This window comes from Mesoplodon densirostris, chromosome 15 (genome assembly GCF_025265405.1).
Source record: "Mesoplodon densirostris isolate mMesDen1 chromosome 15, mMesDen1 primary haplotype, whole genome shotgun sequence".
NCBI lineage: Eukaryota > Metazoa > Chordata > Mammalia > Artiodactyla > Ziphiidae > Mesoplodon > Mesoplodon densirostris.
This window is the reverse complement of record NC_082675.1, coordinates 27,236,893-27,259,334: the sequence shown is the minus strand read 5'-3', so window position 1 is coordinate 27,259,334 and position 22,442 is coordinate 27,236,893. Positions and strand designations below refer to the sequence as shown.

The following is a 22,442-nucleotide window of genomic DNA, read 5'->3' as shown; positions in this document are numbered from 1 at the left end:
GCTCCCTCCCCTTTGTCCTCAGTGGTGATGAGCAGAAGACTCACTCAGCGCAGGGCCCGGTCCCCCAGGGAGGGTCACATCGGGAGGGCTCAGATGGGCACGGGCTCCTGTCCGGAAAGGAAATCATGGGCAGGGCTGCGCCTGCCAGCAAGGTGAGGCGGCGCATTTCAGCTCTGGCCCTGGCCGCCTGCCCTTCTGAGGGCACGTGCAGCCTCAACCCATATGTCTCAGCTTGGCTGGAGGGAAATGGGTGGTGCCCACCTCCTGGGTGAGAACAGACTTTTCTGCTTGTGCCCAGGGGTGGGGCTGGTCAGGGCAACTCCTGAAGCCCCTTCTGTTGGCCGGCCGGCCCATGGCCCATTTCTAGACAGAGTCACTGTTTACCCCTTGGTAATGCCTTTCCAACCTCACTTATTTGTCCTCACAGAAATCCTAGCTACTCTGAGAGGCCATTCTGGCCTGGTGAAGGGCCTGACTTGGGACCCTGTTGGTAAATACATTGCCTCTCAAGCCGACGACCGCAGCCTGAAGGTGTGGAGAACGCTGGACTGGCAGTTAGAGACCAGCATCACCAAGCCTTTCGATGAGGTAAGAGGCCCAGCAGGCCCCCCACCCCCACACGGAGCAGGGGCTGCCTGGGGTCCACACGTGGTCGGGGAGCCCAGAGTCGGGTGATGAAAATCGTTCACTTCTCAGAAGCTATTAAACGTCCACCTTTGTAGTGAAAAGGCTTGTAGGTGTTAAAGCTGAAGAGTTTACAGCACACTGCCCCTTGGGGTGTGGGGGACGTGGGGGGTGGAGGAGGCTCTTGTGTCTTCCTGAGGGCGCTGGGCCATGCTTGCTGACCTTCGCTCTGCAGGCTGGCTGGCTCCTGTGGAAGGTGTTAACAATCCAGTTTGCAAAACATCTGGAGCTTGGACTGCACTGGCTTGTGTAGTATTTTACCATCTCTTCCCTCATTTGAGTCTGATTTCATGTGGGACCAGAGCTCAAGGTCGCCATTATTCAGTGGACATTTCTTGAGTGACTCCTGTGTGTACGGCTGTCCTGAGTACAGGAAATGAACGTGGATTGAGATGGAGTTATCCAGAGTGGGCAGAAATGGGCGGGGGTAGGTGGTGGTCACGTCAGAGAGGGCTTCTTGGAGGAAGGGACCTGAGTACGAAGTTCTGCAGGAAGAATAGACGCCTGCCCACTGATCAGGGCTGGCTGTGGAGAAAAGTGGGTATCACATGTTCAGCTGTCCCCCAACCCACAGAAGTTCCTGAACTGGATCCATGAGCCTGGTCCTTACCTCATTAGTTCTGCCCTCCTTGGCAGCCACCTAGTGTGAGAGGACATGGGCTGCAGGCCTTGTGGAGAGCCACTGGGCTCCTGGGGCGGCTGCGGTGGGGGGGTGGGGGGGTGGGCAGGACAGGAATGTTTAGAATCCGGCAGGAGCTGGCAGCACTCTTCAGGCTCTGGGGGGGCTGTCCTGCCTTGGCTTGGACCTGGCTGGCAGTGGAGGCAGGTGTGTCCCCATGCTGCGCTCGGGCCCTGCCTTGTCCTGCCTTCCCCAAGGGCTGCGCAGCCTGGATCTTAACCCCTAAGCCTTTCGGGCTGCCCTGGACTGACCTTGACCTTCAGGGGCTGGCTTTTAGCCAATGTCATCTCACTTTGCAGGAGGCATGGTGTGAAGGGGTGCCCTGCCTCTGCCTGGGTCAGGGGAACAGTGCCTTTCTGTTGTGCCATTTATGGTTTCTATGGACTTTACAAACCTCTTCTCCTTGGCTGGTGGCGTCACCAGGCTTTGGGCGAGGAGACAGGCTCCAGAGAGCAGGTGGGGCCTGGTGGTCACTGGCTGCAGTGCAGAGAGAGACTTGTGACCAGGCTTCCGAGGGTCAGCAGTGCTCTTTCTCCGCAGCAACACGTGGTCTGCAAACCTCCTGTGTGGTTCCCCGGTGCTAGGTAGGAGAAAGTGTCTGTGGTCAGATAAATTTGGCCCAGACAGGGTTGACAGTGAAAAGAGGTGGCTGTCCAGCCGTCCCCTCAGCCTGTGCTGCCGTGCAGTGGGGGAGGGTAGAATGGCGCCCCTACCGGTCTCCTGACGGCCCCGCTATCAGCTCACCCGGAGAGACTGGAGTCAAGCTGGCCATGTAGCCGGCAGCTTGGGCATGCTCCACCATCGTGCATTTGTACATCAGAGCTCAGTTTGATTCCTGGGGCCAATTTTGGTCACAGAGTTGGCCTTGGGCTCTTTTCAAGCACAGACGTTTCTTGCAGTGTGGAGGGACGACCCACGTGTTGCGGCTCAGCTGGTCCCCTGATGGGCACTACCTGGTGTCTGCCCACGCCATGAACAACTCCGGCCCCACCGCCCAGATCATCGAACGGGAGGGCTGGAAGACCAACATGGACTTTGTCGGGCACCGGAAAGCTGTGACTGTCGTGGTGAGTCCCCTTGGCCTCAGGTTGGCCGGCCATCAGCGCTGCCCTAAGTGGGACCCCCGGAACCTGGGCAGTGCTGTGTTCCCCAGTCCTGGGTCATGTGTTGGACTGAGATGGTGGCCTCTGAAATTCAGCACACGTTGTTAGGTTCTTGGTTCATTTTAAATACTTAATGTTTCAATATTTTTAAACTAGTTATACAAAATAGAATACATATCCATGTGCTTTATTGGCAAATGGACGTGATGAATATGAAGTTAATATTTTATTTAACGTGATGAATGTCACCAGAACCAGACGTTGATTAGGACACGTGTCATCCTTGGCACAAGGCCTGCTGGGTAGCTGTGAAGGCGCAATGATGCGTGCCGGTGCCCGGGGCTGGGGGACACCTGCTGGGCTGGGATCCTGGTATGTCTCATATTTGGCGTAGGGTGCGTGCTTGATGCTTGATTAATTACTAATTAACCCTTGTTACTTGGTTTTAGAAATTCAACCCAAAAATCTTCAAGAAGAAGCAGAAGAATGGGAGCTCTGCGAAGCCCAGTTGCCCGTACTGCTGCTGTGCTGTCGGCAGCAAGGACCGCTCGCTCTCTGTCTGGGTGAGCCCTACTGTGAGCTCGCTGCTCCGCGGGGAGGGGTTGCCTGAAAGAGGAGAGACCCCCCACTTCTGGTGGTGGTCAGTGAGTGTTTCTGCCCTGAACCAGGGCCTGGCCAGGAGAGGCCACCCTGCCACCCAGCCAGAGTAGCTCTTGTGTCCAGACCCAGATCACACCTTCAGTAGTCAGGGCCGCAGTTGGCATATTGTGTTGGCTTTCCTTTGAAAGAACTTTGTGTAGATATAGAACCTCCATAGTGGATCTACCTGAAGTACACAGCTCAGTGCATCTGTTGTCAGACATGTTTACTTCCGTGTAACTATTGCCCCGGAACGCTCCCTGCCCCTTCCCTGTCAGGACCCTGCCCCCAGCCCCCCCTCAGCCAGGGCAGCAGCACTAAGGATGTCTGTCATGTAGATGAGCTTTGCCTGTTTCTGAACTTTATATGAATGGAGTCGTGCAGTGTTTACTTTTTTGCATCTTGTGTTCTTTTCACTTGGCATAAAGTGGTTGAGCTTTGTGTGTGTTGCGTTAACAATAGTTTATTCTGGGGCTTCCCTGGTGGCGCAGTGGTTGAGAGTCCGCCTGCTGATGCAGCGGACACGGGTTCGTGCCCCGGTCCAGGAAGATCCCACGTGCCGTGGAGCGGCTGGGCCCGTGAGCCGTGGCTGCTGAGCCTGCGCATCTGGAGCCTGTGCTCCGCAACAGGAGAGGCCACAACAGTGAGAGGCCCGCATACCGCAAAAAAAAAAAAACAAAAAAAAAACCCCAATAGTTTATTCCTTATCATTGATTTCCCCATAAGCAGAGTGGATTTGAAGTTGTAGATTTGGAGGTTATCCTTTGGCTGCATTTAGGACAGTTGCTTCTCGCAGAGCAATCCTGTGACCCCATTCCAGACCCTGGACCTGGTGCGTCCTAGGTGGTCCACGCGCATTCTTCCCGGGCTCCCCTGGGCCTGGGCTCCATCCCTGGTACTTAGACCAAAACATCACTGACAGGTCAGGTGTTGACAGAGGTCCCAGGTTTCTGGGGGGTCTGTAGGCATGTCTGTGGAAGGAAGGCCAGGTTGGTTCTCTTTGGGGAGTGGAACTAGGATGGGGCAAAGTTCTCATGGGTTCCAGGTGCTCAGATTCCAGTCCCATCCTCAGGACTAGGGCTGCCTTAGCGCCTCCTGCCCTCAAGGTGTGTTCCCACCCCAGCCCGCCACCCAGGGGCCCAGGCCCAGTGGGCAGGACAGGCAGGCCCTGTGTGTGAGAGCTATGCCTGCTGCTGTGGGAGTGTGGACAAGTGCTCGGCCACGTGAGGGGACCAGATGACCCACATGTGCATGGGAAAGGTGGCGGGTACGGTCCCCAGACACAGGTTTTCATAGGATGTTGATGACACACTCATTCTGCATTAAATGAAAAAGCAGGCAACCGTGTGCCTAACTTTAATAAAGTATTTGTCCAAGACAGAAGAGAGGAAGAGTGTTAATAGTGGCTACCCTGGGGCCTGGGTCAGGGCAACATGAACCTGTGTGGTGCGTGGCGCTGGTCACATGGAGCCTTGGATATGTGTATGCACCCGAACGTGAGCCTTGAGAAGGGGTGCTAGGATCTCTCTGAGGCCGTTTTCCTGTCCTGGGACCTGCCTTTGCTGCTGCATTCCCTGCCCAGGCCTTGGCATCCCATCCCTGTTGGGTAGGCCTTCTAGAACCCCCTCCTCCATGGCTGGTCTTATGTGTATACAGCTGTCTGCCCTGCCAGGCCCAAAGGGGCAGACCCCATGCTGGCACACGTGTCTTTGGCAGGCGTGGGTTCCAGAGTCTCGGTGGAGTCTCGGTGGTGGCCGTCTGAGTAGAGCTGAAGACGCCCTACGTGTCAGCCCAGCTCAGACCAAGCCTCCTGGGTCTGGTGGCGGCAGCTGAGCAGAGTGGACACAGAGGGCCTCATTCATTCATTAACCTCTGCCACCCTTTCCTTCCAGCTCACGTGTCTAAAACGGCCTTTGGTTGTCATCCATGAGCTGTTTGACAAATCCATCATGGACATTTCCTGGTAAGATGGATTCTCGGTTTGAGGCATGGTCTAGGAAAGGAGGAGCCACATGTTGGAGCTCAAGGCCTCCTGGGTGTGATTAGGGTTGGGCAGCCATGATCCCAGGTGTCGCAGCCAGGACAGACCCCAGGGTGCTGTGCTCCTGGCGCTACTGGAAACCCCTGCTCAGACAGACTGGTGTTCGTCTGGGAAGGAGAGTGCATGATCCTGGTTGCACTTGGTTCTGTCACTGCGTGAATCGGAGTAGTGCGGCTGTAAAAGCCGTTTCATGCTTCTCAGCGACCTCATTTAGATGTGCACTCCCTCGCAGTTGTTTGTTTTTTAATGCTTTCAAAAATGAGATAAATGAACATGAAACTCTTACAAAGCACGGGGTGAGAGATACTCTGTACATGTGCTGAGAACTAAAGGGCCCAGAGCTCTGTAGAATGGGACTGTCGCCCCCACCTCCGCCTCCCCATGAGCACGTGGGGGCCTCTCCCCAGGCTCTGCCTTCCCCGGGCCACTCCGTGGCGGGCGAGCACCGCGGGGCTTGCGCCTGGCTGCTGATGGCCATCTTTTCCAGGACTCTGAACGGGCTGGGCATCCTGGTGTGCTCCATGGACGGCTCTGTGGCGTTCCTGGATTTCTCCCAGGACGAGCTCGGAGACCCCCTGAGTGAGGAGGAGAAGGTAGGAGCACGGCCGTGGCGGCTCTGAGGGACCTCCTCCTGTGACCTACACAGACACATTGTTTCCTAAAGCATTCCTGGTCCTTTGCCTCTTGTAGATTATAATCCTTGTCTTCTCTACAAGAGAGATTTAATTTAAAATGAACCTCTATTCATGTCAGAAATCCATTCTATTGGGTTGGCAAAAAAATTCCTTTGGGTTTTTCCGTAACATCTTGCGGAAAATAGAATTGAGTAAACCTGGGCATCTCCTCTTGAGCTGATAGCTACCCTGGGAGGTGTTCACGCTGGGAGAGTGGGAGTGGCTGCCAGGGCTGCTCACGTCCCTTCCCCCATTGTCCTTCGCTAACATACTGGCCTCAGGTCAGCAGTTACAACAGTGATAGCAGTCCTTTCCTAGCACTTACTGTGTGCCAGAACCAGGGCCATGTTTCTTCACTTAAATACACAAAACCCCTCCAGGCAGGGCTGGTCCTGTTTCACTGAGGAGAATAGCATGTGACCCTGAGGTCTGAGAGTGGAAGCATGAGCCCATCCGCAGCCTTGGGGCCAGGCCTCCTCTCCACCATGCTCTGCCCAGGACAGGGTGGCCAGTGCTCGTCCTCGGGGACTTGGTGACAGGCACTGCTTTCCCTGCCTCAGACTAGGAGCCTGCCTTCCCGCAAGTGGGCCCACACCAGTACGTGGGGGCAAGAGGCTCCGAGAGCCCAGGGCAGGCGGCAGCTCTCCCCTCAGGGTGCCATTGCTGCTGGGAGACCCCTCTTAGGCTTCTATGGGGACCCCCACTACAATGTTACCCCTCGGGCTTCAGAGTCGGCCTCACTCACCACAGTGGACTGGCCTGGCACCCACGGTCGCTTGTCGGTGGGGGGACAAGTGTGTCCGCAGCCCCAGCTCTTCCCTCCACTGGTCACTGTCGTCAGGTGACCTCCCCTCTCCTTAGAGAGTTGTAACCCGTCTTGGATGCAGGCAGGGCCCCTGCAATTGAGGAACAGTAGGGCCGAACTCTGAATCCTGCCTCGAGATTCCAGGGGTGCCGGGGAGGGAGTTTTGGCCACAGGCAGGCACTCCAGGTCCTGCAGAGTGGGCCCCAAGGCTGCCCGCCCAGCATCCTTCCTGCGAGGCAGGTGTCCTACTGACCTCTGCTTTGGTCGTTAGCACACCATGTGCAAGTCTGCTCCTTGTCACACTGGCCACTCCAGTGTGCTGGGGCCACCGTCCCTGCCCTCACACAGCCTGGCTTGTGGCACAGGACTGCTGAGACTGGGGAAGGTGGGGCTGGCCCTGCTTGGAAGGGTCAGGATGTGTTGGGGGCAATGCGGGCAGAGAAGGGTTCCCCTAGGCCTGCGTGCCAGCCTTTCCTTGCTCTTAGGGGCTCTGTTAGCGGCCCCATGGCGACCTCCAGCCACGTAGGGCTGATGGCTACAGCTGGAGCAGTGAAAGCAGCTCTGGGTTTCAGTGTCTGATTCCCAAGAAGTGTTTGGGGTCCTTGGAGTGATTTAATAGCCTTACATTAGCAATTTGAATGTCATAATTTCAGTTCAGCAAATGTTTGTTGCTGTTTGTTCTGCACCAGACCTGCTGTAGGTGTTTTCCTGAGGGTTACGCATCTACTTTCATCCCTGAAGGCTGTAAACATCGAGGGAGGGTACAAGGCCTCTCCTGAGTCATCTAAACAGGCAAACAGGGTGGGAGGTTTCAGAGAGCCAGCATCCAGGGCTCCGGGACCCTGCCCAGGGGTCTTTCACTCTGAGCTGGGGGCCAGCACACAGCTCGCCCACTGGTGGGCACTGTCCCGGCCAGTTTGTTGCACTTCCCTCTCTCTGCCTTCTCTAGAGCCGCATCCATCAGTCCACCTACGGCAAGAGTTTGGCCATCATGACCGAGACCCAGCTCTCCACCGCCGTCATCGAGAACCCCGAGATGCTCAAGTACCAGCGGAGGCAGCAGCAGCAGCAGCTGGACCAGAAGGGCTCTGCGGCCAGAGAGACAGGCTCCACTACCTCGGTTGCTGGCGTCGTCAATGGGGAGAGTCTAGAGGACATCAGGAAGGTGAGGGCTGGGCCCAGCGGCACTGAGGACACAGGCACGTGCCCAGGGGCGGCACAAGGCCAGGAGGGCCAGAGGCCGTCTAGACAGTGCACAGACATGGGCAGGGAGCTGGGACCCAGCAGTGGGGCACTCGGCCTTATTGCCCTTATCTGCGTGCGGCAGCAGCGGGGCCCAGGGCACCTTATCAAAGGCCCCGCCCCAAGGAGATCCAGAGGAGGGCATCCTTTGGGGGAACTTCATACCTCACCTCTAGCCTTTCTAGGAGATTCTAGATACTGAGAACAGTGGGTTTCAGGCTCTGCCCTCAAGAGACGTCTGTTGACTCCCCCTTCTTCCTCTGGAAGCCCATGTTTCCCTGGGGGGTCAGGGTGGAGATGGGAAGGGAACAGGACAGATGTTGGGAGCTAAAACCCTCTCCGGGAGCTCGTGCAGGGTGTCACACTCCCCAGGTGGTTCAGACACAGTGTGTGACAAACCCTGGGTTGTGAGCCTTCATTGAAAGAAAGTTTGAAATTGTGGCTTAGAGACAGGGGTCTCATCTGTTAGCTCCCTTGTTGAGCCCCATGGCTGCTGGGTGCGTGTGGCCGGCTGGGCATGTGCTCGCTGCTCTGGGGACCTGGCCAGGTGGGAATTGGAGATAGAAAGGAAGATGTTGGAGCTGGTTCACCTGGGAGCATCTGTCCTTGCTGCCTTACTGTGCAGGAGGTCGAGCACACACCCTGATAAAAACGCTTATTCTTTGATGAGTGGCTTAGCTTAGTTGTATCTGAAAGGCCACAGGGGAGTTAGAATACATTTCATTAGAAGTCTTATTTGTTGGTATTCGGAGATTCAGAAATGTTTCCATTCCTTTATGTCTCTCTACTTTGCCAGAATCTTTTAAAGAAACAAGTTGAGACTCGGACAGCAGATGGTCGGAGGAGAATCACACCTCTCTGCATAGCACAGCTGGACACCGGGTACTCGTTCACTCACCGAGCTTTCTGTGGCCTTCTCTGGGAGGTCTTCCTCTCTCCTTTCGCCAGGTAGCACTATCATAACCAGGACTTCACAGGCTCTTGGGCCAGCCTCACCCACAGAGTCTGGAAGTGAGTTGATTCCAGCTTCCCAGCAGCCTCAAAGCCTTGCGCTACTGCAGAGCCCTGTGCACACCTGATGGTAGTGCAGGCGGGCAGGGAGGCTGGCCCTGCTTTGTTGAAGATACCAGGGAGAGAAAAGTCAGACTGATTTTTTTTCTGTTTCTCTTTCCACTTTTATAGCCTTCTGTTTCTGATTAAGAAAGGAATATGTACACATTGTGGAAAACAGTAAAAGCACAAAGATACGATGACTGTTAACGTTTTCGTGTCCGTATCTCCTGTTTGTTCCTGTATCTTGACCTTGCATCCATTTTAATAACTAGTCCTCTGAAGCATTGGTTTGCTGACGGTCCAGGTGCCCTGCCTGTGAACGCACCATGATTTACTTAACCAGCCCCTTAACTGTGGACGTGTAGTTTGTACAGTGTTTTGTGATTGTAAATGAATCTCTGAGCACACCTGTGACTGTTCCCTCAGGACACTTCCCAGAAGTGGACTTGCTGGGTGGGGGATAGATTTCCCTGACAGAGCAGAGAAGGACAGTGGATTCAGCTGGATTTGTCCTTGTCTTGGCATCTGTCGTCAGGCTTGCTTTTGTATTGGTCATTCTCCCCAAAGTGAGGTATATTGATTCAAAGGATGATAAGGCCCCATGTGAGAGGAATAGGCCGAACATCAAGATGACTCACTCTTTTCAGCCCGTCTACTCAGGGCACCACACACAGTAGTCCTCTGCATTTCCCACTAGTTCCTCCATGAGCTGTTCCATATCTTCCCTTGAAGTCTGCGGAGACCTTCAGTCATGTGATGTGCTGATGGCCTCCTCATGTCAGGTGTGCAAGTGCCGAGGCCCTGGAGGGCAGTGACCTGACCAGGTAGAGCCAGAACCAACTTCCAGACTCCTGCCATAGAGTGGTTTTCCCTTGATCAAACGTTTTTCCCATTATGAACCTATGCAGAGAATGTCACCTGCCCGCCTTTATTAGAACCAAGTGAAACCAAGTATGTGACAGTGCTTGAACATTTCAGAGCTGATGGGAATGAGGCTTGTAGAGGTGGTAGAAGTGGTGGTGGCACTTTTGTTCTGTGGATCCTTCCAGGCCTCACCTGGTGAGGAGGCAGAGGTGGTAGATGACTTCCTGCCTGGCCTTGAGCCAGCTTTCTGCCACGGGGCACATATTTCTGGCACCAGAACTTGATTCTTTTTTTCCTCTTGATTCCCATGTCAAAACAAGTAGCAATGGAAGAGGTAATTATTAGCTTATCTAATCAAGAAAGAAAAGAAAAGTTGCAAATATTTAAAATAGACATAAATGGGAAATAATCACAGATGAAGAATAAATCAAAAGGGTGAAAGACATCTTTGCTGAACTCTGCAAATAAATTTGAAAGTGAATTATTTTGGGGAAAACAAAAGTTACCAAAATTGAAGAAAATCTGTACAGATGAATTATTATAGAAGAAATAGAGGACACTGTCAAAGAGTTAACCTATCAAAGGCCACCAGACTAAGATGGCTTGAGAGGAAAATTCTAACAAACTTTTAAAGACAGGTCATTCTAATACTATTGAAAATATTCTAGTGCTTTGAAAAAGAAGGAAAGCTTGCAAAATCTTTTTTTTTAATGAACACAGTATTGAAATTTCATAATCAAAATGTGACAAAGATATAATAAATTTCTGATCAATCTTATTTCCAAATGTCAATGCAAAATCCTAAATAAAATCATAACAAACAGCATGTTACAATGTATTAAAAGGCTAATACACTATAAACAAGTAAAATTTATTTCAGGAAAGCGAGATGCTTCAAATGATTTGGGGAAACTTAATTTACTCCTACATGTCAATAGATCAAAATAAATAAATTATATGATCATCTCTGTAGATGCTTAAGAGGCATTTTTATTAAACCCAACATCATTGTTATTTAAAACTCAGTTAAATGGGAACAGATAGATGTTTGTTAAACTTGTTAAACTATCTTATTTCAAGTTAAATTTAAAAACTGAACACATGTCTACACCTGTGACTGTAATTTAACATTGTTCTAGAGATCCCAGCTCCTATGGTTAGTTAAGAGAAAGAAGAAATTAGAAAGGAGGTGGTAAATGTGTCATTAGTCAAAGATGGTATAATCTGCAAGAGAATCAACTGGAAAAACCACCATAGACAGTAAAAGAAGACGATGAGATGATTGGGTGCAACATAGCAAGATCAAGTAGCACCAGTTACCTTTAGAAGATGCAAAGGAAGAAATCACTTTCACAAATGTAATACCTAGAATGTAACAAGAAATGGAGATCTTTATGAAGAAAAAATTTTAAACTCTACTGAGATACCTAAAAGAAAATTCACAGAAATTACTAGAAATGCATACCATTTATTAGATAGGATGTCTCGATATCATAAAGATGAGATGACAAATCTCCCTCAGCCTATAAATGTAACATGAGCCAATACAAATAACCACAGGAGTTTTCAGCATCAGACAAACTGATTCTGAAGTTCTGTGAAAAAGTACATAGGAGTAGCTAAAATATTTCTGGGAAAGATTAATCAGGAAAGACTAGCCCCACTAGAAATTAAATCTTACAAGCTATAATAATTAAAATAGTGAGGTACTGACACATGAACAGTGGAATACAATAGAAAACTCAGAAATAGACTCAAATATTTATGAGAACTTTAAAGGTAATATTTTGCATCTGTGATGAATCATTACCTAATTCAGTAAATGAAGTGAGGAAGTGATACTCTCTAGAAACAAAATTGGAGCCCTACAAGAATATGCAATGGAGAAAAGACAGTTTCTTCAGCAAGTGGTGTTGAGAAAGCTACACAGCCACATGTAAATCAATGAAATTAGAACACTGCCTCACACCATATACAAAAATAAGTCAAGGGCTTCCCTGGTGGCGCAGCTGTTGAGAGTCCGCCTGCTGATGCAGGGGACACAGGTTTGTGCCCTGGTCCGGGAAGATCCCACATGCCACGGAGCGGCTGGGTCTGTGATCCGTGGCCGCTGAGCCTGCACGTCTAGAGCCTGTGCTCCGCAACGGGAGAAGCCACAACAGTGATAGGCCCACGTACCGCAAAAAAAAATAAAATAACTCAAAATGGCTTAAAGACTTAAATATAAAACATAAACTACTAGAAGAGAACATAGGCAAACATTCTCTGAGCTAAATCGTACCTATGTTTTCTTCAGTCAGTCTCCCAAGGCAATAGAAATAAAAACAAGGGCTTCCCTGCTGGCACAGTGGTTAAGAATCTGCCTGCCAATGCAAAGCACACGGGTTTGAGCCCTGGCCTGGGAAAATCCCACATGCCGCGGAGCAACTAAATCCATGTGCCACAACTACTGAGCCTGAGCTCTAGAGCCTGCAAGCCACAACTACTGGGCCCACTACTGAAGCCTGTGCGCCTAGAACCCATGCTCCGCAACAAGAGAAGCCCACACACCACAACGAAGAGCAACCCCCGCTCACTGCAACTAGAGAAAGCCCGTGCACAGCAATGAACACCCAACACAGCCAAAAATTAAAAATAAATTTATTTTAAAAAAGAAATAAAAACAAAAATAAATAAGCGGAGCCTAATCAAACTTACCAGCTTTTGTACAGCAAAGGAAATCATGAGCAAAATGAAAAGACAGCCTACAAACTGGGAGAAAATATTTGCAAATGATGCGACCAACAAGGGCTTAATTTCCAAAATACAGAAACAGCTTATACAACTCAATAATAAAAAAAAAAACCCAATCAAAAAATGGGCAGAAGACCTAAACAGACATTTCTCCAAAGAAAACATACAGATGGCCAACAGAGACATGAAAGGATGCTCAACACCACTAATTATTAGAGAAATGCGAATCAAAACTACAGTGAAGTACCACCTCGCACTGGTCAGAATGGCCATGATTAAAAAGTCTACAAGTAACAAATGCTGGAAAGGGAGAAAAGTGAACCCTCCTACACTGCTGATGGGAATGTAAATTGGTGCAGCCACTATGGAGAATAGTATGGAGGTTCTTCAAAAAACTAAAGTAGAGTTGCCATGTGATCCACCAGTCCCATTCCTGGGCATATATCTGGAGAAAGCAATAATTCAAAAAGATACACACACCCCAATGTTCATAGCACAATATTCACAATAGCTGAGACATGGAAACAACCTAAATGTCCATCGACAGATGAATGGATAAAGAGGATGTGGTTTATATACAATGGAATACTACTCAGCCATAAAAAAGAATGAAATAATGTCATTAGCAGCTACATGGATGGTCATACTAAGTAAAAGTAAGTCAGAAAGAGGAAGACAAATACCATATGATATCACTTATATGTGGAATCTAAAATATGACACAAATGAACCTATCTACAAAACAGAAATAGACTCACAGACATAGAGAGCGGACTTGTGGTTGCCAGCGGGGAGGTGGTGGGGGAGGGATGGATTGGGAGTTTGGGATTAGCAGATGCAAACTATTATATATAGGATGAATAAACAACAAGGTCCTACTGTATGGCACAGGGAACTGTATTCAGGATCCTATGATAAACCGTAATGGAAAAGAATGTGTGTGTGTATATGTATATAACTGAATCACCTTGCTGTACAGCAGAAATTAACACAACATTGTAAATCAACTATACTTCAATAAAATAAATTTAAAAAATCATTTGGAGCCCTATCTCACGCATTAAAATTTTGCACAGCTCAGAAATTTTTCAGAGAACATTCTGAACATCTCAGAGATTTTTTTTAATGTTTAACTTTTTTATTATTTAAAATTTTGGAATATTCCATAGAAGAATACTTTCATAACCTCAGAGGTAAAAAAAAGTCTTCTACAAATTACACAAAAGTTAGACCACATGAAAATAATATGTTTTTGCAAGGAAAATTACATGATAAATAGTCAAAGCACAACATCCTGGGGAAAATATTTCCTGTCCATATAGGAATTTTTGAATATGTAAATAAGTCTTACAATCAATAATAAAGACCAGTAACCAAATAGAACAATGGATGACAGATATGACCAAACAGCTCCCAAGAAAGAAATCAGGTGTTTCTAGATGAAAATATTTCAACCTTGCATCAAAATAATAGCAAATTAAAATTGTAGTAAGATACCATTTTTCATCTCTCAGATTATCAGGTATCAAGAAGTTGATAAAGGGCTTCCCTGGTGGCTCAGTGGTTGAGAGTCCACCTGCTGATGCAGGGGACACGGGTTCGTGCCCCAGTCCGGGAAGATACCACACGCCGCGGAGCGGCTAGGCCCGTGAGCCATGGCCGCTGATCCTGTGCGTCCGGAGCCTGTGCTCCGCAACGAGAGAGGCCACAATAGTGAGAGGCCCGCGTACTGCAAAAAAAAAAAAAGTTGATAAAACCATTGATGAGGGTTTAGGGAAATAGGCACCCATGCACGGCTTGTGAGGTGAACCTCAAAGCAGGGCCCTTGAGAACTATTTATCCAAAATCGTCGATGAACATTCCATTTGCTGCTGCAGTTCCTTCTAGGAATTTATCCCATGTAACGTATGAAACAAGTGGGATGACAGTTATAACAGCAGGCGTCTCTGTGTGTGCCCCGTGTCATGCACTACAGGAAGTACATTAGTCCAGAGAGCGGCCTTGTGGGGAGGGTCCTGTCATCTCTTTTGCAGACATGGTGGCTGAGGTGCCCAAGGCCTCAGAGCCTGTGCATGGCTGAGCCACGATACCCAGGGTCCTCAGCCGGCACACAGCAGTGTGTGTTACAGAAACACCAGGAAACCGTCCAGCTGTTCCTCACGAGAGGCTGGTTGGGTAAACCATGGCACGTCCACGCTGCCCATAATGAAAGAGAGGCCCACTCTGTGCGCTGTGTTTCCCCAGCCCCAAGACACATTTGCACATGATAACACCTCTTAAGATCAGGGTGCATCTTATCAGTGACACCTGACAGTTAAAATCGGTCGCAGTTTTTTTCTTTCTTAGTGGTATATAAAGTACCAGTTCATCTTAGATCTAATTAAATGTAGTGTATGAAGTGATTTTAATTTCCTTTTTACTTTTCTGTAACTTACATAAAAATTCTGCCATGAAAATACATTGCCATTGGACCCAGAAAAAAATTTGCTTAGGATGTGTAAGTACTCAACGTGGTGCTCCACGTCCAAGGCTGACTTTTCTCCTTCTTGACAACAGGGACTTCTCCACGGCCTTCTTCAACAGCATCCCGCTCTCGGGTTCCCTGGCGGGCACCATGCTCACCTCTCACAGCAGCCCACAACTGCTGCCGCTGGACTCCAGTACCTCCGTCCCCTTCGGCACCTCGAAGCCTTCCACAGATCCTGTGGCAGCGACCGGCACCAGGCCTGCGGGCGATTCTGTCAGTAAGGACAGGTGAGTAGGTGCCAAGCTTGGTCCTGTACCTGGGCAAGTGCGGTCTGGACAGTTCCAGGGACACTTCGTGGCCTCTTCAGTAAAGAAAAGAGACACGTGCTTGGTTTCAGATGAGGGCCTGCTCAGAAGGGAGCCTTGATCAGGAGAGTCTGATGATTAGGGCCCTGAGGACTTCATGTCCTGGGGGAAGATGCAGTCCCAGGATGGGAATACTAAGGGTGGCAACTGGCCCGTGACGCGTCATCTGCCACGGGGCCAGCCCACCTTAGGCTGGCCTGCTCATGTGCCACGGCACAGACTCCCCTCACACTCAGAATACATTTGCTCGGGGAGCCCATGTCTTCACTGGCCATCACCTGGAAACCAAACTAGAAGTCTGAAAGGACCAGAGGAGCATGACTAAGAGCCAGGAGCCATTTGCCCAGCGCCTGCTCTGAGTGACAAGCTGTGCCAGGCCCGACGTCTGCAGGGGTTGATTGGTGGGTCCTCATCTCCGGGGAGGATCTAGGCTGGTAGGGGAAGAGGTGGCCACAGGGGTGTGGGACTGGCCCTCTGAGGGCCTTGGCAGGCAGGTCTCAGGAAGGCTTCTCATTTAGGCTGAGCCAGGGGACAGGGCTGGGGAGTAGGGGCAACAGCGAGAGCAGAGGCCCGGAGCCTGAAGAGTGGTGGGCGAGGGGAGGAAGGCTGGCTTCTCCCTGGAGTGGACACACAGGCGCTGGGACTTGCACCTTAGGAAATGACCAACAGTGGGGCCCAAGTTTAGCTGCCGCACTAGCACACAACTGACACTGTCAACGTGACCCTCTGTCACCAGGGACAGGGCCGTGCATTATCACAGCTCCTGCCTCTGGTGTCATGACTGTGGAGGCATGTGCCAGGCTTTGAGTGTCCCCTCTCCCTTGAGGGAAGAGATGGGTATGGAGCAGCAAGACCAGTCAGGAAGCAGAGCATTGGGAGGAAGGGTGTCTGGGGAAGGACAGGACGCCAGGTTTGCAAAATGTTCAACAGTTGGCCGTGCAGGTCCCCGGAGAGGAGGGGAGGATCATACAGGTGCCTGCGGGCATCTGGCCTGGGGTCCAGCGGCGGGGAGGGAAGTTAGCCCGGATGTGGGCAGAGGAGTCCCCATGGCTTTGACCCAGCGTGTGGGATGTGCTGGGACAACGGAGCTGGTAAGCTTCAGCCTGAGCTCCCTTTTCTCTGTGGAGTCAGAGACACAGGGAGCACTTGGAGGAGAGCATAAAGGGTGTGTGATTGTCCCTGTGAGACTGTGGTCAGAGCTGGTGGTCAGAGTGGGTTGGGTGGAGCTGCTGTATTCAGGTTGTGGAGACAGAGCTCTGTGGTGAGGAAAAGGGGGTTGTAGGAACCGCTGTTGAGGCCTCGTGCTACCCCCAGAAGCTCTGAGAACACTAAAGTGGTACAGGTGTGAGTGCATTTGCTCACAGTCTTCTCAGAAAGCCAAACTCCCAGAACTTTAATATGTGAAAGTATTAAAGAAAGTTGGCAATAGTCGATTACGTCTTGAAATTATTTATGGAAGTTTGATATTTGTGCCCCATTCACTTGGCTCCAAGCCCCACAAATCCCGGACTCCCGGATCCTCAGTGGGTTGTGCTGATGTGGCCTTCCGTCTCCACCCCACCCCCAGCGTGAATGCGGCCTCTGCTCCCGCTGCACCATCCCCCTCCATCCTCACAACCCCGTCCAAGATCGAACCTATGAAAGCGTTCGACTCCCGATTCACGGAGCGCTCCAAAGCCACGCCGGGGGCTCCTGCCTTGGCCGGTTTGACCCCGACAGCTATGGAAAGGTAGGTGGTGGCTGTGTGGGGCCCCAGAGATGGGGAGGGTACAGACTTGGGCCAGCTGTGCCACGTCCGCCTTCCCGTGAGGGTGCAGACTCCTGTCCCTTTGTATTCAGGAGCCACCACTCTGAGGAGAAAGGTGTGGCTGCTTCACAGAGCCATGGGGTGGGGGTGGGGGACCAAAGGGCAGAGGCACAAGGGCTGGTGGGTGCAGAGGCTGTGCTGAGATGGTCAGAGGGTGGAAGGCTCTGGTCCTGGCTTTCTGCTCAGACACTGACCAGGAGGTCGGGAGCTGAGATTAAAGTGATGGAGGGGAGGCTTCTGTGAGGTCCAACGGGCTTCTGAGCCCCTGCAGCATGTCCTCTGCACCTTCCTGAGTACAGGCAGCAGTCATGGGGCGGCAGGAGTCCTCCTGAGGAGCCACACTGAGTGTTTCAGCCTCTGCTATTGACACAGTTTCTCTGCCTCCTGGGAGGGCCTCCTGCCGAGCCTGCTGTGGCACGGAGCTCACTGCCTGGTCCAGCAAGTCGAAGGCTGGGAGAGTCTGAGCGGGGGCCGGGCCACCTTCCTCCACACAGGCCAGGGCCTTGAGTGCCAACCTGGAGCTGTGACCCACTGCCAGGTGATTGGGCTCAGCGTTACCATTAGCCACATCAGGGACGTGGGCCAGAGACTCTTGCAGGAGCCACATGGCCAGAAGGTGCCCAGTGGTGGAAGCATCTGGGATGAGACCTGTCCTTGCCATGGACGGTGTCTTGGAGCTAAAGCCACACTGTACTGTCCCCGGGACTTCACCCACGTTCTCAGAACTGCTTGTCTGAGTGGGATTCATCCTTGGAGAATAGGCCTCAGAAGCCAGCATGGGATGACTGTCCCTTCAGGTCAGCGGTGACTATGGCATGGGGTCTGCAGTGTGGTCACGTCTGTTTTATACGGGTGTTTCATGTGATCTTTTTACCCAGCAATTTTTCTGCCCAGCAATATAGAGGATCTGAAACCTCCCTGCTGCTAAACATTCTGAAATGCTGGATGAAACATAACATGTGTCCCTAAAGTATGTGACTAGTTCACAAGAAAGTAAGTGAAGCCCCTAGGAGCCAAAATCTAAGAGTGAACAAAACAACCAGAGCAGTGGGTGTTAGGCCAGGAGGTTACTGGCCTGGTGAACAAGGACCTTGAGTATTAATGGCCACACAGATTTGAGACAGGGCCTTAGGCCTGAGCCACGTAGGGATTGGAATTAAGACACTAGCATGAAGTCAAGCTGCTAAAAAAAGTGTACCTCCAGTGAGAGGGGGACTAGAAGAAACCTGGCTGACAGCATAGGAACATGGCCAGAGCCTGGAATGTCTCAGCCTGCCCTCTGAGTTAGGAAAACAGTCTTCCCCTGAGGCTGTGTCGCCACTGGCCTGCCCTCAAGTGGATTGGAGGTCACTTTAACACTACCTCTGTCATCTGGAAATCACCAAGCCAAGAACTGGACACAAAAGAAGATTCTAGTCTAATTAACACCCCAGAGGCACTTGGCAAAGGAAATATAAATCCATCCTGACCCCAGGGGGTACTGTGTTCCCACTAAAGAAACACTGCCTGAGATGACTCAGAGTCCAAAGGAACAAAGCCCGTGAAGAAACCCTGATCATCCACGCATGTCAGGAGACACCAGGAGCAGAAGGTGTAGACCTCTGTACCTCTGATGGGAGATTGTCAGATGGTGGCTGTAAAATAAACATGCGTAAGATGGTCAAAGACAAGAAAGATAAAACGTGAGGAAAGATTCATATACTATCCTATGTATAAAAATTAACTCAAAATGGATTGAAGAACTAAACGTAAGAGTTAAACTGTAAAACTCTTAGAAGAAAACATAGATGTGACCTTGGATTAGAAAACTATTTCTTAGATGTGACACCTAAAACACAAGCAACTAAAGAAAAAATAGAAAAATTGGGCATCATCAAAACTTAAAACTTTTGTGCTTCAAAGAGCACTGTCAGCAGAATGAAAGGACAACCTACTAAATGGGAGAAAATACTTGCAAATCATATCTGAGTGAAGAGCTCTTATAGCTCAACAGTAAAAAGAGTAATAACCCAGTTTTTAAATGGACAAAGGATTTAAATAGACATTTCTCCAAAGAAGATACACAAACAACCATAAGCACATAAAAAGACATTCAACATCATTAGTCATCAGAGAAATGCAAACCAAAACTACAGTGAACTACCACTTCACACCCACTAGGATCCGTGATCAGAAAGTCAGATAATAAGAAATGTTGGTGAGGATGGGGAGAAATCAGGACCCTCATAGATTCTGGTGGGATTGTAAAATGGTTCAGCTGGTTTAGAGGACAATCTGGCGTATCCATAAATGGTTAAAATAGTTACTGTCTGAGCCAGCAATCCCACACCTAGGTAGATACCCAAGAGAATTGAAAACGTATTCATGTAAAAAGTTGTACACAAAAGTTCACATCAGGGGACTTACCTGGTGGTCCAGTGGTTAAGAATCCACCTTCCAATGCAGGGGACATGGGTTCGATCCCTTGTCGGGCAACTAAGATCCCACATGCTGTGGGGCAACTAAGCCTGAGCGCCGCAACTAGAGAGCCCATTTGCCGCAAATACTGAGCCTGCACACCACAAATAGAGAGAAGCCTGCATGCTGCAATGAAAGATCCACATGCCACAATGAAGACCCAATAAAGTTCATATCCGTATTATTCATAATAGCCAAAAAGTGGAAATATCCCAAATGTCCGTCAATTGATGAATGGATTTTTAAAATGTGGTACATCCATACAATATATCAATAATATTATTTGGCAATAAAAAGGAATGGAATGCTTATACATGCCACAACAGGGAAAAACCTTGACAACGTTATGCTAAGTGAAAGAAGCCAGTCACAAAGGACCACATCCATTTATATTTAATTCTAGAATAGGCAAATCCATGGAGACAGAAAGTAGATTAGTGGTTGCCGGGGCAGGATGGGGTGAGTGCTGATGGATACAAAGTTTCTTTGGGGGATTATGAAAAGGCTCAAGGCTTAGTGGTGATGATTGATGGCCTTATGAATATACTAAAAACCAGTGAATTCTATACTTTAAAATGGTGACTTTTACGGTACGTGAATTATAGCTCAGTAAGAAATAATACACCATCAAAAAGACCAGATAGATTTGGAAATGAACCCAAAAATACTTTTGGAAAAGAAAAAATAATCATTGCAATTGAAGAGTCAGCAGAGGGAATTCCCTGGCGGTCCAGTGGTTAGGACTCAGTGCTTTCATTGCCAGGGGCCCAGTTTTCAACCCCTGGTCGGGGAACTGAGATCCTGCAAGCCACACGTCCAAAAGAAAAAACCTCAGTGGGCATATTTGACAGCAGAGGAGGCCCAGCTGAGGAGCACATTTGATCTGAGGAAATGGCCTGGGTGCTGCAGAAGTGAAGAGGTGGAGCCCAAGGAGGAGTGTCTGGAGGGCAGAGGGTAGGGTCTTCGTGCACCTAACAGTTCCCCAAAGAGGGCGGGCTGTGGGGCATTGGTCAAGAGGGAGTGACCGATGTTTCATAGGCTTAAGCAAGTACTGAAATCTCAGTTTTGGACATGGAGTGAGGTCTGAATAGCCAGAATAAAACACAATCTCCACCTTAGTGAAACCACAGGTCATCATAGCTAGGAATTCCTTCTGTTCACTGAGGAAGGATGTTCACCTTGCAGGTCTCCATGGCCCTTATCACTGTCAATTCCTAGCTCTCGGGGAGTGCAGACCCTTCTTTGAGAAGTGCAGAGGCTACCCCTTGAATCAGGCTGCTAGAGGGCAAAGTCTTGATGCATGATCTGGGCCCTGATGCCACCAGGGATTGTCCCTCAGTAGCTGTGTTACCCACATCTCATAAGGCCTTTCAGCCACACATACAGCTCCAGCAGGAACTATAGAATAAGGGCTCATCAAGTTTGCATTCTCAGCTTCTCCCTTGAAAAGGCAGTGAATAAATAAAAGAATCAAAAACCCCAAAAAATAAGAAAGGAAGTGGCAGCGAGTGAGTATTCACTTAGGGCCAAGCTTCCTGCTTCCGAGGCAGCAGGAGGGTCTGGTATCAGGCACAGTAAGTTCACCTCCTGAACATGCCTCTTGCTTCAGCGGTTTATCCCTCCCTCCGTCCTCCCTGAATAGCTGAAAACCACTGATCTTTTTACTGTCTCTACAGTTTTGCCTTTCCTAGAATGTCATATAATTGGAAACATACTGTACCTAGCCTTTTCAAATGGGTGTCTTTTACTTAGTAATATCCATTTAAGGTTCTTCCATGCATTTTCATGGTTTGATAGCTTATTTCTTATTATTAACAGATCTTATCCCATTGTATGGATGCACATAGTTTGTATGTACCACAGTTTAAGCATTCCCCCATTGAAGGACATCGTGGTTGCTTCCATTTTTTGGCAATTATATATAGATGATGTATAAAACTGCTATCAGTACTCACGTATAGGTTTTTGTGTGAATATATGTTTTCATCTCCACTGGGCAGATACCTAGGAGTGCAATTGCTGGTTGGTATGGTAAGACTAGGTTTAGCTTTGTAAGAAACTGCCAGACTGTCTTCCAAAATGACTGCAGTCCCACCAACAGTGAATGTGTTCCTTTGATCCACATCCTTGTTGGCGTTTGGTATCATCAATTTTCTGGGTTTTAGCCATTCTAATAAGTGTTTAGTGGTATTGTTTTAATTTTCAATTGCTGAATGACATATGATGCTGAACATCTTTTCATACATTTATCAGCCATCTCATCTTTGGTGAGTGCCTGTTCAGATCTTTGTTCATTTTTTTAAATTGGTTATTTCTTTTTTTTATTATTTTTTTTATTTTGGCTATGTTGGGTCTTCGTTGCTGTGCGTGGGCTTTCTCTAACTGCGGCAAGCGGGGGCCACTCTTCATTGCAGTGTGCAGGCTTCTCATTGTGGTGGCTTCTCTTAGCTTCAGAGCACCGGCTCCAGGCGCGTGGGCTTCAGCATTTGCAGCACGTGGGCTCAGTAGTTGAGGCTCACAGGCTCCAGGGCACAGGCTCAGTAGTTGTGGCGCACGGGCCTAGCTGCTCCACGGCATGTGGGATCCTCCCGGACCAGGGATCGAACCCGTGTTCCCTGAACTGGCAGGTGGATTCTCAACCACTGTGCCACCAGGGAAGCCCCAATTGGTTATTTCTTACTGCTGAATTTTAAGAATTCTTTGTATATTTTAGATACAAGTCTTTATTCAGGTAATGTGATTCACAGATATTTTCTCCCAGTCTTTGATTTGGCTTTCCATTCTCTTGACAGTGTCTTTCTCAGAGCAGAAATTTTTAATGTTAATGAA

At 49.5% G+C, this 22,442-nt stretch overlaps 1 protein-coding gene across 3 annotated transcripts in view; it reads left to right on the top strand.

Moving 5' to 3' along the window:
- Positions 1–22,442, top strand: part of LOC132502717 (protein HIRA) — a 74,723-nt gene that overhangs the window by 26,187 nt on the left and 26,094 nt on the right. For all 3 annotated transcript variants that reach the window (XM_060118784.1, XM_060118786.1, XM_060118787.1), the window contains 9 exons: positions 428–588; positions 2,263–2,430; positions 2,916–3,029; positions 4,998–5,068; positions 5,634–5,739; positions 7,575–7,790; positions 8,664–8,749; positions 15,074–15,271; positions 16,917–17,078. In XM_060118784.1, coding sequence (XP_059974767.1) covers positions 428–588; positions 2,263–2,430; positions 2,916–3,029; positions 4,998–5,068; positions 5,634–5,739; positions 7,575–7,790; positions 8,664–8,749; positions 15,074–15,271; positions 16,917–17,078 — 1,282 coding nt within the window. The remainder of the gene's footprint in view (positions 1–427; positions 589–2,262; positions 2,431–2,915; positions 3,030–4,997; positions 5,069–5,633; positions 5,740–7,574; positions 7,791–8,663; positions 8,750–15,073; positions 15,272–16,916; positions 17,079–22,442) is intronic.